Source organism: Colletotrichum higginsianum, chromosome 2 (genome assembly GCF_001672515.1).
Source record: "Colletotrichum higginsianum IMI 349063 chromosome 2, whole genome shotgun sequence".
Classification (NCBI taxonomy): Eukaryota; Fungi; Ascomycota; class Sordariomycetes; order Glomerellales; family Glomerellaceae; genus Colletotrichum; species Colletotrichum higginsianum.
Window position 1 is genome coordinate 5767937 of NC_030955.1, and position 15473 is coordinate 5783409.

General features: G+C 49.3%; 1 protein-coding gene across 1 annotated transcript; it reads right to left on the bottom strand.

Moving 5' to 3' along the window:
- Nucleotides 1-10601: 10601 nt before the first annotated feature.
- On the bottom strand, nt 10602-12846 carry CH63R_03463 (WD repeat domain-containing protein; the record flags this gene model as incomplete). Its single annotated transcript, XM_018298438.1, has 2 exons — nt 10602-11589; nt 11651-12846. The coding sequence occupies 2 exons, from the start codon at nt 12844-12846 to the stop codon at nt 10602-10604; spliced, it is 2184 nt and encodes a 727-aa protein (XP_018163254.1).
- Nucleotides 12847-15473: the final 2627 nt, after the last annotated feature.

Consider the following 15473-nt stretch of genomic DNA (forward strand, 5'->3'; position numbering starts at 1 on the left):
GACGTCGAAATCGCATTTTCAATTGGGGGACGCGTCGTACGAAGTTCTCTGCCCATCGGGGTCCCGTACGCGTCCCGTCGCGCGCGTTTAGGAGTTAGTCGGCCATTTCTCGTACGTCTTCTTGTCGCAGAGGGAACCCTCGATCAATTAGGTCAATAACTCGTTCAAGAATCACCTCCTCTTCAGTTATAGTCATCTTCATTGATTTTGGTCGCGTCTCGGCTCGTGGGAGTACACCAGCGCGTCGCGTGCGAAGGGTTAATTCAGGAACCTCAAAGGTGGAGGCAGCTCTTCGTACAGACATTTTTGGGTCTTTTTGGATAGCTTGGAGGGCAAGGATAATACGGCTTTCTTTAGAAGAAGAAGTCATGTTCGTACGTGGAGGAAAGTAGGTGTAAAGGTTTAAGAGGTAGAAAGGCAGTGGACGTGCGCAGCTCACTATGATGCGCAGCTCACTATGCACGTACGTTATATAATTTTCTAAGTCTTATAGGCATCTATTTATTTATTAAATTAGCTAATAAGTATTAAGTATGCACTAGCTCTAAAAGAGCTCTTCTTAGCTATATTATTGTAAGTTATAATACTAAAGATTTATTCTAACTCTAAGACTAAGAGAGTTAGGCATTCTAGCTTAAAGTTTTTAATATGCATTTTATATACTTATTTACCTTAAGTTAGATTTAATTTAATTTAAACTGCATTAAGGAAGTCCTTTACTGTAAGTTTACTTTAGACTTTAGGAATATTATAAGTATAGGCTTAAAAGTAGGCTACTTACTAGTCTTTATACTAGTATATAGAATTTACTCCTCCCTTTGTGCACTTAAGGACTTATTAATACTCCTCCCTAATTATAGAGAGAGTACTAAGATTATTAAGTGCAAAATTTACTTTTAAATACTAAAGAGTTTATTAAACTGTAACTTTACTATTAGTACTTACCTCTAAGTATATAGTTGTAAGAAGTATTATACTTATAGTCCTTATTATTTAATTAAGTACTGCATAAAGGCTTTTAATACAATAAGTATACAATAGAGCTATGTTACGACCCAACAAGTTACAGGCGACGAGAGCCCCACCCGGCCAGCGGGACGCGGGCGGCACAGCCTTTGTATGGACAAAAGACAGGGTTAAGCAGATGACTCCCCCGGAACGGAAGAACTATGGTACAGGTCACGTGGAGATAAGATTAGATTAGATCCGTACGCCAGAAATACGGAACCCGTACGCCAAGGATACGGCACCCGTATGCCAAGAGTACGGCACCCGTATGTTGAACATACGGATGCCTCTAAGACTACATGAGCGGACTTGTATATAGGATGGACTTGGACGCACTCAAGGACAGACTCCCATAGCTCTTCAGCAATCAACTTTGTGATTATCCCCTCGGATACTCTCGGCACCCTTCACTAGTGACACACATTACAAGACCTTTGTTGAGTATACGACTGATCACCGTATCCTCTGAAGACCTGATCCTTTCAGCACGACTTACAGCACTGTTCCCCAGCTTCGTTGCCTCAGCTTCTGCTAATAGACACTACCACGGAAAGCCGACCGTAACACTTTGATTGCTCCTGTTCAGTAAGTTGACCCTACGAAGCTAACGAACAGTAACGACACCATGGCCGCGCGACCCAACGCTCCTAAGACTCCCACCCCAGGATCCAGCGCCTCCTCAGGCAAGCAACCTGCTCGATCCCTGGACGAGGAAATGAAGGAAGCCGAGGATTCTGACGAAGAACTCGACTTCACCAAGAAAGTCTACGGAAACCTCCAGAAGCGCATCGAGAAGAACAACAACGACATCGCGCATATGCAGGCCATGTTCAACGACGCCGTGACGGAGCTCGAGAACAAGAACCAGCTCGCCAACAAGCTCCAACAGGAGGTTCACACCCTCCGAGCGGCCGCCAACATCATCCAAACCCCCATGGATGGACGAGAGAAACTCAAGCTCAACTCTCCCATCACTTATGACGGAACCCCAGGACTACTCAAGGGATTCCTCATCCAAGTCAAGAACTATCAGAATTTCCATCAAGGAAACTTCCGCAACGGAACTGAGAGAGTCATTCATGCCGCGACCTTCCTGCGAGGACGAGCCCTTCAATGGTTCGAGCCCTTCCTTGAAGAATATCTCAACAATGAGACCCTCGACCATTGTTCCAGCGAAGTTAGGGACATATTCGCCAATTTCCAGGGATTCGAAGACGCCCTGAAATCCCTATTTCAGGATCCCGACGGATCACGACAAGCGGAAAGAGACTTGGCCCACCTACGCCAGACTAAGTCTGCTACTGCCTACGCAGCAGAATTCAGAAGACTCTGCGCCCAGCTCAAGCTCACCGAAGACACCAAGATCTTCATGTTCTACAACAACTTGAAGGATGAAGTCAAGGACGAGATCATCAAGCTTGATCGCCCGGAAGACTTCCTTCAGTACGCCGAACTCGCTATCAAGATTGACAACCGCCTCTACGAACGACGCAAGGAGAAAGGCGAAAAGCGAGCCCCAGCCAACTCGGCCAAGAAATACCAATGGCAACCCCAACAACGATTCCAGCAGAACCACCCTCAACGCAACGGGCAAGCCGAGCGCCCTAGAGGAAACTACTGGCAGAACAACCAGAATCGCAACAGCACCGCCTATGGACACCACAGTGGCCCTATGGACCTCAGCGTGGCCCAGAAAGACAACAAAACACGAGACTTCAAGTGCTACAACTGCGACAAGCCAGGACATATGGCTAGAGAATGCCGACAACCCAAGAAACAGCGGTTCCAACCAGTACCTGAGAAAGGCCGACAAATCAACATCGCCAACAAAGACATCCCCCACGCCTCGCTCTCATGGACCGCATGCTACGACGACAACTGCCTCACTCACCAAGACGGCAAAAAACAATCGGGATGGTATCCCAAGACCCCCCGGACTCTAGCTATGACCCGGTCAGGCTATGAGAAGACAGGGATATGCAAAACCCCCGAAGAACACCAACGACAGTGTGTCGACGTCCTACGACAAGCCTGCGGGATTGCTACCTACCAAAAGATCCCCGATGCAAGGAAAGGACTCAAGAAGGACGACACCCCTGAAGAAAAGGGAACCACCCAAGAACAACCAAGAACCCTCGCCATGATGCGAAGGGGCTCCAACCAGAAGCTCACACGCAAGATCAACGAACAACTCGACGAGATGCTCCAGGCAGGACAACTTGAAGAAGTCAGGAGACCTGCACTTCAAGGACTAGTAGCACCAGGAGGAAAAATCGAGATAACTACACTCAACCAAGTCGCAGCAAACAACCCTCGAGACCCACGAACCTGGACCCCCCAGCAGAGAAAGGCGTACGAACACGCTGCAAGCGACCACCCGGAAGGGCCAGACGGCTTAGATTACGACTCTGAAGAAACACCCGACTACAGGATCACGCCTAGTCAGTACTACGAAACCTACATCGCATCTAGCTCCGAAGAAGAGAGCCCGGAACCCCCGAAGCGACCAGAATACCAGATCATCCACCTCAAGAGTGACAACCAGTCAGTTCAGTTCCATGGGACAGCGTACAAAAAGAACCATCCACCTACGCCACTCGTACCAGGAGACCACCCGCTACTGAACCCCAGCCACGAAGACCACGAAGACCTCTTTTGGGCCGAATGCCTGGACGACAACTGCAGAAGACACAAGAAGGGCAAGAAGGAGTTCTACTTCTACCCTCGACGATACACTAAAGAACCCATTCAGGATGTCTACCTCAACAAACAACTCCCATTCTGGACAATGCGATACTACGGCGAAGGAAACATTGCCACCTTCACCCCAGACCCCGAATACCCCATGTCATGCTACAACGACGACAAGGGATGGCGAGAATGCGAACACGACGAATGCCTCATCCACTCCAAAGCCAAGGCAAAGGCCTGGCGGAAGGCACAAAAAGAAGCTCAACAGTCAAAAAACTGATGACGCCTACGACAGAAGGGCAACGTACGGCGACAACCCATAAGACCCTATGTGCAACCTACGACGCAGCACACTTCGACCTGGACATCGAGATCCAAGGACAACGGACGCGCGCGATCATCGACAGCGGCGCTCAAGGAAACTTCATCTCACCCAGACTGGTGAATGAGCGACAGATACCATGGCAGAAGAAAGAACGCCCGTACGCGTTACGGACGGTCGAAGGAGAACAAGTCGAGTACGGTGGCGGACTCATTGTTTTGGAGACAGTGCACCTCCCTTTGCAAGTTCATGACCAGAAAGAAGAACTCCAATTCGACATCACAGAAATGGGAGACATCGACGTCATCCTAGGAATCACATGGTTACGAAAGCACAACCCACGAATAGATTGGAGAACCGGCCAACTCCAATGGTCAGATTCAGTCACTGAGCAGCACTGCAAGAGCCAGGCCTCAAACGAATCCTCTAGAGCACCTCTTGACGACACCATACAACGAATCCGATACGTAGCCTATCTCCGGGAGATACGGCCTTCCAAGACGGTAGCCCCGGCAGTATCAGATCAGGGATCAGATCCACTCCTAGCTATTCCAGAGGAGTACCGGAAGTACGAAAAGCTGTTTGCCCCAGAGTTGGAAACAGGCTTACCAGAACATGGACCTTACGATCACGAGATCCCTCTCATCGAAGGCTCCCACCCGAAGTTCCATCCGATATATGGACTCAATGAAACAGAACGAGAGGCACTCGACAAGTACCTCGACGAGAACCTCAAGAAGGGATACATCAGACCCTCTGAGTCATCAGCAGGATACCCTATCCTGTTTGTGCCAAAGAAAAATGGCAAACTACGACTATGCGTTGACTACCGACAACTCAACAGCATTACGAAGAAGAACTGTTACCCGCTACCACTCATCTCAGAACTCCGAGATTTGCTACATGGAGCAAACTGGTTTACGGCCCTCGACCTCAAAGGAGCCTACAACTTGATCAGAATGAAGGAAGGCGAAGAATGGAAAACAGCGTTCCGAACACGTAAAGGACTCTTCGAGTACCTCGTGATGCCTTTCGGACTCACCAACGCACCCGCCACCTTTCAGACAATGATCAACCACGTCCTCAGCGAATTTATCGACATATTCGTTGTCGTCTACCTCGACGACATCCTCATCTTCTCACCTACCCTCGAGCTACACAAGGAACACGTCCACCAAGTCCTTCAGAAGCTCCAAGAAGCCAAACTGTTGGTAGAAGCCGAAAAATGCGAATTCCACACCCAAAGAGTCGATTTCCTAGGATACACCATCACCCCAGGGCAAATCGAGATGGAAGCGAAGAAAGTACAGGCAGTCAGGGACTGGCCTACACCTCAGAACGTCAAGGACGTCCAGTCGTTCCTAGGATTCGTCAATTTCTATCGACGATTTCTCAAAAGTTACGCAGGAAGCGTGCAATGCATCCAGAACCTCACACGGAAAGACACCCCATTCGAATGGACCAAAGAACGCAATGACGCATTCGAGAAAGTCAAACAACAAGTCAGCTCAGAACCTGTCACTCGAATCCCCGACCCTAACAAACCTTTCGAAGTCGAGACCGACGCCTCAGACTTCGCTATGGGCGGACAACTCGGTCAACGCGACGAAGAAGGAAGACTACACCCTTGTGCCTTCTTCTCCAAAGCATTCCACGGACCAGAATTGAACTACCAGATCCACGACAAAGAACTCATGGCAATCATCGAAGCATTCCATGAATGGAGACCACAACTATCTGGTACGAAACACGAAGTCCTCGTATACACGGATCACAAGAACCTCGCACACTTCACAACATCCAAGAACCTGAACAAACGACAAGTCAGATGGTCAGAATTCCTTTCGGAATACAACTTCCGGATCATCTAAGTCAAACTACCCCCATTTCGGCACCCCCCCCATCTCGGCACCCCCAGCCCCACCAAGCTACACCAAAACCTACTACTTTCTAGCACCCTTATAACTATAAACCTACTTATTATATTTAATATAAAATTATATATTTAAGTAAATAGTATGTAATATAGTATCTTTAAAAAGTAAATATGCTATTATTTCTATCTACTATATACTAATTATACTATAAATACTAATGTTAGTATCTACTAGTATTTTACTAGTAAACCTTAACATTTTTTAAAACATCTTTTATAATTTAAAGAAATTATATTAAAATATAAAAACTACTTATTATAGTATATTTCTATATAATTAGTATTATAATATAGAGCAATATAGTATACTACTATTAATAAGCTTAAAATAAAGAAGTTAGTTTTCTACTTATATTAATTTAGTAAGGAAAATTTATAAATAGCTATAAAAAAGCTATTAAGTAAGTAATATTAAATTAAACCTTATATAACTATAGTAGTACTCTATAAATACTTATAGTAGTTATTATATACTATTTAGCTTTAAATTTAAGTTATAAAGCTTATAAAAAGAAATATAGTATATTACTAGTAAAATACTACTTTTACTTTCTAACTACTAGTATATAGTAAGTATTAGCTAAACATATATAAAAATAGTAAATTTTAGTATATATAGTACTTAATTACTATAAATAATTTTAGTATAATTCTTAGTCTTAAAAGTAGGGTTATATAGTATGTATAGAAAGTAGTAGGTTTTAGTGTAGCTTGGTGGGGCTGGGGGTGCCGAGATGGGGGGGGTGCCGAAATGGGGGTAGTTTGACTTACAGAAAAGGAACCGACAACGGCAGAGCCGACGCTCTCAGCAGAAGGACGGATCACGAAGTCCCCGTTCCAGAGGAAACACAAGTTATCCTCAAGACAGACAAGAATGGAGACCTTGTTCCAGCACAGAAACTCCTCATGATCGCCAGACGAGTCATGATTGGCACGACCAACAAAATGACGCATGAGATGATCAGAGAGATTCACAGTACTCGAGCACACGGACACCAAGGAGTTACCAAGACCTGGAAACGAATTCGACAACATCACGACCAGCGAGTAACAAGACAGGACGTCGCAGACGCAATCCGGGATTGCGAACCCTGCAAGAAAAGCAAGAACAGTCCACACAAACCCTACGGACTCATTCAGCCACTGCCAATACCACCAGCAGCATGGCACTCGATCTCTTTGGACTTTATCGTCAAACTACCAAAGTCAAGAGAACCACTGACGAAGGTCTATTACGACAGCGTTTTGGTCATTGTGGACCGACTCACCAAATACGCTTACTTCATTCCATACCTGGAAGCAAGTACAGCAGAAGACCTTGCGTACACGTTTTTGAAATACATCATCAGCAACCACGGACTACCCAACGAAATTGTGTCAGACAGAGACAAGCTGTTTACTTCGAAGTTTTGGAAATCTCTGATTTCGCAACTTGGTGCAGACCACAAACTGTCTACCTCTTTCCACCCGCAGACCGATGGTCAGACCGAACGAATCAACCAGATACTCGAACAGTATCTACGATGCTATGTCAACTACGATCAAGACAACTGGGTACCACTGTTGCCTACAGCCCAGTTCGCCTACAACAGCGCAGTCGGAGAAAGCACTCTCCACTCCCCATTCTACCTGAACTACGGATTCGAACCTACCGCACATGGAGAACCACGCGAAGGACCACGGGCCCTGAAGGCCGTGGCCGGAATCAATAAGATGCGCGAAATCCAGACAAACGTCTCCCAAGATTTGGAATTCGTCAGAGAACGAATGAAGAAATACGCCAACACTTCAAGGATTGGAGGACCATCCTTAGAAGAGGGAGATAGCGCCTACCTCATACGACGAAATATCAAAACCAAGCGACCTAGCGACAAATTGGACTACAAAAAACTCGGACCTTTCGAAATCCTCAAGAAGGTCTCGCCAGTCAACTACAAGCTAAAACTACCCGATACGATGAAAATCCACCCAGTCTTTCACATCGCACTCCTCGAACCAGCACCACGCGGATCACACACTGAAGACTGCATCATCGTTGAACCCAACGAACCAGAATACGAAGTCGAGCGAATCATCGACCACAGGAACGAAGACGGTCATGACGAATATCTCGTTAAGTGGAAAGGTTACGGACACGAAGACAACTCATGGGAACCAGTCAAGAACCTCCAGCATTCCCAGGAGCTTCTACGGGAGTACTCCAGCTCTCAGACCGCTCCGGAACTAAGGAACCTAAATCCGCAAACTCCTCGCCAATCCCGAAGGAAGGCCAGTCGACCTCGTTAGGAACCCCTATGGATTGAAGATCACCCACGACACCCTGCTCGTGAGCATCCAAAGCAGAAAGCAACTCGTCATCCTCCAGCTCCTGCAGACCCCGAGAAAACGTCTCGAGATGACGCTCCTTAACCTTCTTGCGAATAGTACGAATTCGCGCCAAACGACCCGCCGCTTCAGCCACCTCGGCCTGAACACGAGCAAGCTTCTCATGAAGCCCCAGGAGAGCATCACTCGCTTGCTCCTCCTTCTCCTCCCATTCCTGACGCTGATCACTCAGGCGTCGCACTACCCTTGTCAGCACACCACCAAGAAGACACCTCACGACAAGAACGAAAAACTCACGGCTCGACGCCACCACCACGCCATCGCAAGGGCGCTTCAGGTTCTTGCAACCCTGGCAGACTTTGGAACCCTCAGCAATCCGACATGGACGCTTCGCGCGGAAGCAACGGGTACAAGGCATGGTATCAGAAGAACCAAAACGATCGAAGACGTCGTCACACGCTGAACGAAGTGCTGATTTGGAGTCCCTTGACTTTTGGACGCGACCTGTCATGTTGTCAACATCATGATAAACAGGGACGCAGAATTGACGACTCCCCAACCTGGGAGACACTACCTACTTATGGGTCTTGAGGACAAGACCTTTGGAGGGGAGACCTGATGTTACGACCCAACAAGTTACAGGCGACGAGAGCCCCACCCGGCCAGCGGGACGCGGGCGGCACAGCCTTTGTATGGACAAAAGACAGGGTTAAGCAGATGACTCCCCCGGAACGGAAGAACTATGGTACAGGTCACGTGGAGATAAGATTAGATTAGATCCGTACGCCAGAAATACGGAACCCGTACGCCAAGGATACGGCACCCGTATGCCAAGAGTACGGCACCCGTATGTTGAACATACGGATGCCTCTAAGACTACATGAGCGGACTTGTATATAGGATGGACTTGGACGCACTCAAGGACAGACTCCCATAGCTCTTCAGCAATCAACTTTGTGATTATCCCCTCGGATACTCTCGGCACCCTTCACTAGTGACACACATTACAAGACCTTTGTTGAGTATACGACTGATCACCGTATCCTCTGAAGACCTGATCCTTTCAGCACGACTTACAGCACTGTTCCCCAGCTTCGTTGCCTCAGCTTCTGCTAATAGACACTACCACGGAAAGCCGACCGTAACAAGCTACTATACTATAGGCCTTAACTGTAATAGTCTAGTCCTCTAGGGCATTTAATTGCAAAATTGTAAGTCTCTTAAGCTTATTAAAAGAATACATTAGTCTCTTAAGAGGAGGAGTTGTACTTTTAGTAGTAGGAGGGGGGGAATAATCCTTATTCTATACTTTCTTATAATTCTTATATTTCTAAAAGTTGAATTTATACTACTATTTAGTAGTAGCCTATTTTTTAGCTACTAGCTCTTCAATTATTAGAATTCTTTCTTTAGTAAGAGACTTAAATAGTATATTCTTAAGATTAGAGTTAATAAGTAACTAAATACTTAACTCTTAGTATTAGGATTTTAGTACTTAATACTAAGTTAGCTAATTGTATTAACTAGTTAGTTTAATTGTATTAAAGAGTATAAAAGTATAGTTTAATATATTAGTAAATAGGAGACTATATAAAATATACTCTTTTGTAAAAAAAGAGTATTAACTAATAATTAAAGTTAACTGTATAATAGTAAGTAAATTTAAGCTTATAACTATTACAAATTAGAGTATATAGTAAGGTATAGGAGAATAGGGGAGAAAAATACTTAATTCTATATAAAGTAAAGAGAGTAAAATGTAGTTAGTTATATACATATTAGTACGTAAAGTAGTACGTAAGATGACTAATTTAGGGAGCTTCTTATATATAAGGGTATTCCTATAATAATATAGTATATACCTAAGTCTTATTTCGGACACAAGTTACAGAAAAGGGACTGGCCCTTGAGAAGTTGTAGCGAAATAAATCTATTATGCTTCTATCCAGTAGCCGTCTATTAATATAGCCTGGGATGCCATGCAAAAAAGAAAAGAGGTTTGGCCCATGAATAATGAACCCCGAACCAGAGAAGAAGAACCCGAACCAAAGCCCATGTAGAAAAAAAGCCTGTAACCCCAATGCAAATGGATGGAAAGTCTCCATCCGTGTCCGATACGCCTTTGAGCCTGTTGTTTCCAGACGCCTACATACTCGTGCTTGTCATTCTGTAAAGTCTACTTCTTCCCAATCGTCTCACTACCTCCTCCCAAGTCGTCATGAATGAAACTCGTGAATTAGGGCGGACCAGCCGTACCGCTCTCAGCATTAGTGTATTACGTAGGTTTGTGTTAAGGTGTGATGCGTTTTTCGTGAGAATTCAGATGTATCCGCCCTCGATCTCACAGACACCGCCGCTCTCCAGGGCCTCGATGCCCGGCACGTCGGCGCCAAAGTCCATGATGAGGATCTTGGGATCTTGACCTGTGCTGACGATCCGCCGGTAGTCACTCTTCGCGCTGAGCACCCAGCTAGCATGCCATCGCGGGAAGTCGAGCAGTTGCCGACCCGTCTCCATGTCAAACACCTTGATGTCTGTGTCGTAACTGCCGCTAACAAGACGGCCGCTGACCGAGTCGATGTGCAGGCTGCGCACAAGGTTGTCATGGGCCTTCATCTCGCGTAGGCACTCGCCCGTGTTGGCGTCCCAGATGCGAATGACCTTGTCGTTGCCGGCCGAAGCGACGTAACGGCCGTCTTCTGAAAACTGGGAGCACGCCAGGCCTTTGGTGTGGCCCTGGAACTCCCTGATGTTCTTGCCCGTGTCGATGTTCCAGAGCTTGACGCGGAAGTCGCCGGAGCACGACACTATGGTGTTCCCGCGCATCTGGACAGCGTTGACAGGGCCCGAGTGCCCACGCAGCTGACGGAGCAGAGTGCCCGTGGCGCGGTCCCAGACGCAGATGCTGACGTCCTTGCTGCAGGTGATGATGTGCTTCTCGTCAAACGCGAGGTCCAGCACGGCGGCGGTGTGGTGCTGGAGACGGCGGATCGGTCTGTAGCCCGAGCGGACATTGTACACGATGCAGCTCGAGTCGGACGAGCCCGTCACGAGCATGCGGTCGTCGTACTGCAAGCAAAGAATCGAGGCCTTGTGGTGTGTGGGGAACGAAACCATTGCGGGCATCGACGGGTTTGCTCGTTGGTTGTCGGGAAGGGTGGCATAGTGAACTGTGTTGCCGTCCTCGTCGAGCAGAAGGGAGACGTCGTTGACAACCTCGGGCGGTCCAATGACCAGGCGGCATCCAAAGGTCCGCATGTCCCAGACCCGGATCGTCTTGTCGCGGGAGCCAGTGATGATCTTGGTCCTGTCGTCGTGTTAGCTAGCTGATCGCCTATCGGCAAAGGAGGCGAATGTGGTCTACTTACTCGTCAAATTGCAGGCAGTAAATACTGTCCAAGTGGCCGTTCAGGTATACGGGCTTTGCCTTGCCCTCCCGCCATCGCCGGTCGAGCTCGTCCTTGGCCTTGTAGATGTGCTTCCAGTTGACGTCGGGGTTGATCGGGGGCACACCCTGGCCGGTTCCTGGCTGGACGGGGAGACTGGTCGCATAGGTACCCGTCTTCTCGCGTAGGAAAGACTCCCTCCAGACATGCTGGTTCTTGATCATCTGCTGCCATTCGCGGGAGACCCTGCTCGCGGTACCGAGGGCGGTTGCGTCAAGATGCGCGAGCACCTGAATCGCCAGCTCGACAGGGAGCTGGGCGACAAAGTCGATGCGGCTGATATTGGCATCCTCTGCGTCCAGGTCGACATCTGAGTCGCCGCCCGTGACAGTGATGCCGATACCGCTCTCACGATCGGTGAAATCGTCTGACGAGGCACGGAGCCACTTGTTGTGAAGTGCCTGGTTCTGCGCGGCAGCGGCGGCTTTGGCAGCTCCGCCGGTATGGAAGGGAATGACGGGCGGCTCGTTAGCGTTGCCAGGGAGCGGCAGGCAGGGGAAGAATGGATCGGAAGCCGGGGCATCGCCTTGGGCGGCATCGTGACCGTGAGAGGATTTGATGTGGCGGAAGCTCGTGGCTTGACGGAGACGATGCCAGGGCGAGTGTGTGTGGGAAGTCCCCGGGCGCTGGGCCTGGTGATGGGCATCGTCGAGACCGAGCCCAAGTCCATGGGCACCGCCGATAGAGTGTCTCTTGTGGTGGTGGACCATGCCCTTCAGCGAAATGGAGGCGCGACGAAACATGCCCTTGATGCTCCCATTGCCATTGCCGTTGCCATTTCCATTTCCATTTCCACTGCCGTGTCCTGGCGCGTGTGTGTCAAGTGCGTGTTTGAAGGCATTGTCGTCGCTGGGGCTGCCGTGGCTCCGAGATCGCTCGAGGGAGAGTTCTTCGAGGTGGCTCGGAAGGTCGGAGTCGAGATGGAGGATGCATGATTTGCGGCGCCAGGGCAACGAGAGACTCATGCTACGAAGGCGGCGTTGCTGCTGAAAGGAAGGTCTGGCGTTAACATGTCCGTCCATGTCATCTTCCTGGATGGCCGAGGTGGAAGCGGGCTCGTCGTGGATGGCGTCCTGAGTCGGAGCCCATTCGGAGACGTGGTAGATGCGTCCAGACATGTCGAAGAGTGTTTGAAGATGTTGACAACTGTGTAAGGGGTTCAGTGTCGAAGTCGAAGTCGAACTCGGCCCTGAGTTGGTAGTCGACGGGGAGGCTGTCGGTATCAGAGAAGAGAAAGGGGGAGGGATCGAAACGCAATCGCGGGGACAGCGACACACAGGGCTACAGCACGAACAACCTGGGGATCTTCACATGGTCAGTGGGAGGCTCGGCGGGTTTAAACAAGGAAAGGAGAGGGCAACTTGAGTCGAGTTGGGTCGAGTCGAGTCGGGCGAGTCGAGGGGTCGTTACCTGTCGTCCAAGCTTCTCCCTTTTTTTTCTCACTCTCTCCTTCTCCTATACGGCTATGCCGCCCTTCCAAGACCTGACTCTGTCTGGCGCGGCCGAAACTCGTAGGAGTCAGGACGGGACTGTCTCGGGCTTCGCACCAAAAGGCTGGGCGACTGCAGGGTAGACAATGGGGTGGATAGCAGGGTGGCGGCCAGTAAGGAGACAGACGGGGCGGGCGATCTGGAGACGCGAGAGAGGGAGAGAGAGACTCGGATAGAGAGAGGAACGTCCTCCGGGGTCGGTCTCCGTGCAGACACAGAGAGAAACGGGCTGCAGTGCGACGGCAGTGGGAATCACGGAAGTCGGCCGCCCTTGGGGTCCTGGACTCCTGGGGGAGACGGAGGTTTGGGCGATTGGGGATTTGCTGGAGATTGGCCCTTTCAGGCTTAGGGTGTCAAGGGTTGGTTGATGGGAGTTCGTCCACCCCTGTCTGTTTGGCGTCCTTTTCAGACTTTTCAGGGTCCGTCGGACAGTTAATAGGAAGGATCGGCTTGCTTGTTTGGGGCTTCCGGATTGGGGAGGGGGATTTCGGACGTTGGAAAACAGGGCGAGTGGGCTGTAGACTCGACGATGCCAGGAGATAATCCGTAGAAACAACTGGATGGGGAAAACTCAAGGATGGGCGGTGATTCAGATGATGGATGACGGATAGGAGAGAGTGAGAGAGAGAGGGAGAGAGACAAACAAGCGGAGCGAGGAGAACACGAAGATAAGAGGAGGAGGATAGCGGTCGGCGAAAAAAACATGTACGACCACGCGTTGGTGCGCGTGTATCCCGTGGTGTCTCCGGACGCGAGTCAACAAAGGAAAAGAAGAAGAAAAAAAGACGACGGAAAAGAAAAGGAGGCGGTGGGTGCAGATAGAGGCGTATGGCGGTCTTGACTGTGGTGTAGATAGATGGGTGGCGACGGATGCGAGTAATTGTGATGGATGTTGATGCAACGAATGTATTTAGGTACTGTAGGGATACTGCACTGTGCTACGCTGGACTGTTCTGTGCAGATGCTGACTGCTGTTGTGAGTTTCCGTCCGAGAAAAGGAATCTTTTCAAAAAAGGTGTCTAGAGAAAGCGCGAGTCGGTATGCGACAGTTTGTCTGTAGTTAGGTAATCTACAGAGAGTGGACAGGGGCGAGGCCCAGGAGAGAAAAGAAAGAAAGCAAGTAACGGGCCGTTGTGAAGAACACAATGCTGCAAGGCAACATTGTCAACAAGTGAGCGAGGGAGAGCGAGTGAAGTGAGACTGAGAGACCGGGGGGAGGGGAGTGAGAGTGAGAGTGAGAGTGAGACGCGGCCTGGCCGATCGCCCTGTTTACTGGTGTCGACTCGCGCTGGACGTGCGCCGCGCTTGTGACAGTGGACTGCAGCGTGGCCTGAGTCGTTGCAGTAAATACTAAAGTGACGGGAAGGAAGAGAGGCTACTAGATCATCGTCAATAATGAGGTGGCTTGGACTCGTGACAGGTGCTGACACAGTGACACTGGCACACTGCTGAGTTGATGTTGTTTCCCCTGGCCATGACACACCCCCTCCAAACTCCATGATCGACCCTCGTTGCCGTCGAGACTCGCTCCCAGCGTCGCATTGTTCATGCTCGAAGAAGCACCTGGTGAAATTGTCTCTGCCTCGAGATGCAAAGGGAATACGGATATGGGTTTGCGAGATACCTGTTGTTTCAATTACTCAGGTCGATCTACCCACTTGTACTGCACTCCGGCCGCAGACACAAAAGTATCTGGTACCTCTCCACCATACTCGTGCTGTACTCGTTATTCTCTGCCCCCAATCATCAGACCTCGCAGCCCTCCAACTTAACCGCGATCTGCCAGATAGAGAAATATATGCCTTTAGTCGTCTGCTTCGCCATGCGCCATTCGCTAGCAACATGTTCGCCTCAGGGTCTTGGTCCCTGGATGCATGCACATTGATTGCACCCTGGAGAATCTCACCCTTTTCTCCGTTGCATGAGCTGTTAGCCTGTTGCAACCCTGCCGTCGGCTCAATCCATCGAGCCAAATGCGGTCCCAAGGTGCTCTGGACAGAGTACATATACATATAGTCTTCTCACCTCCACTGCTCTTCGACTTGGCCGACTTCTGAAGCCCGCAAGGCGCCGTTGTGATAAAACAATTCAACTCGATGTCCCAGTGCTATTGTCATTCACCCCGGTGCTCCGTCGTCAAGAGCCAGTTGTGTTCTGGTATGGACATACGCCTCATCCATTCCACTAATCCGCCAGTCGTTGGACAGTTAGGGAAATGAGCAAACACACGCTTCACATTGGCAGCTCTGGAACCG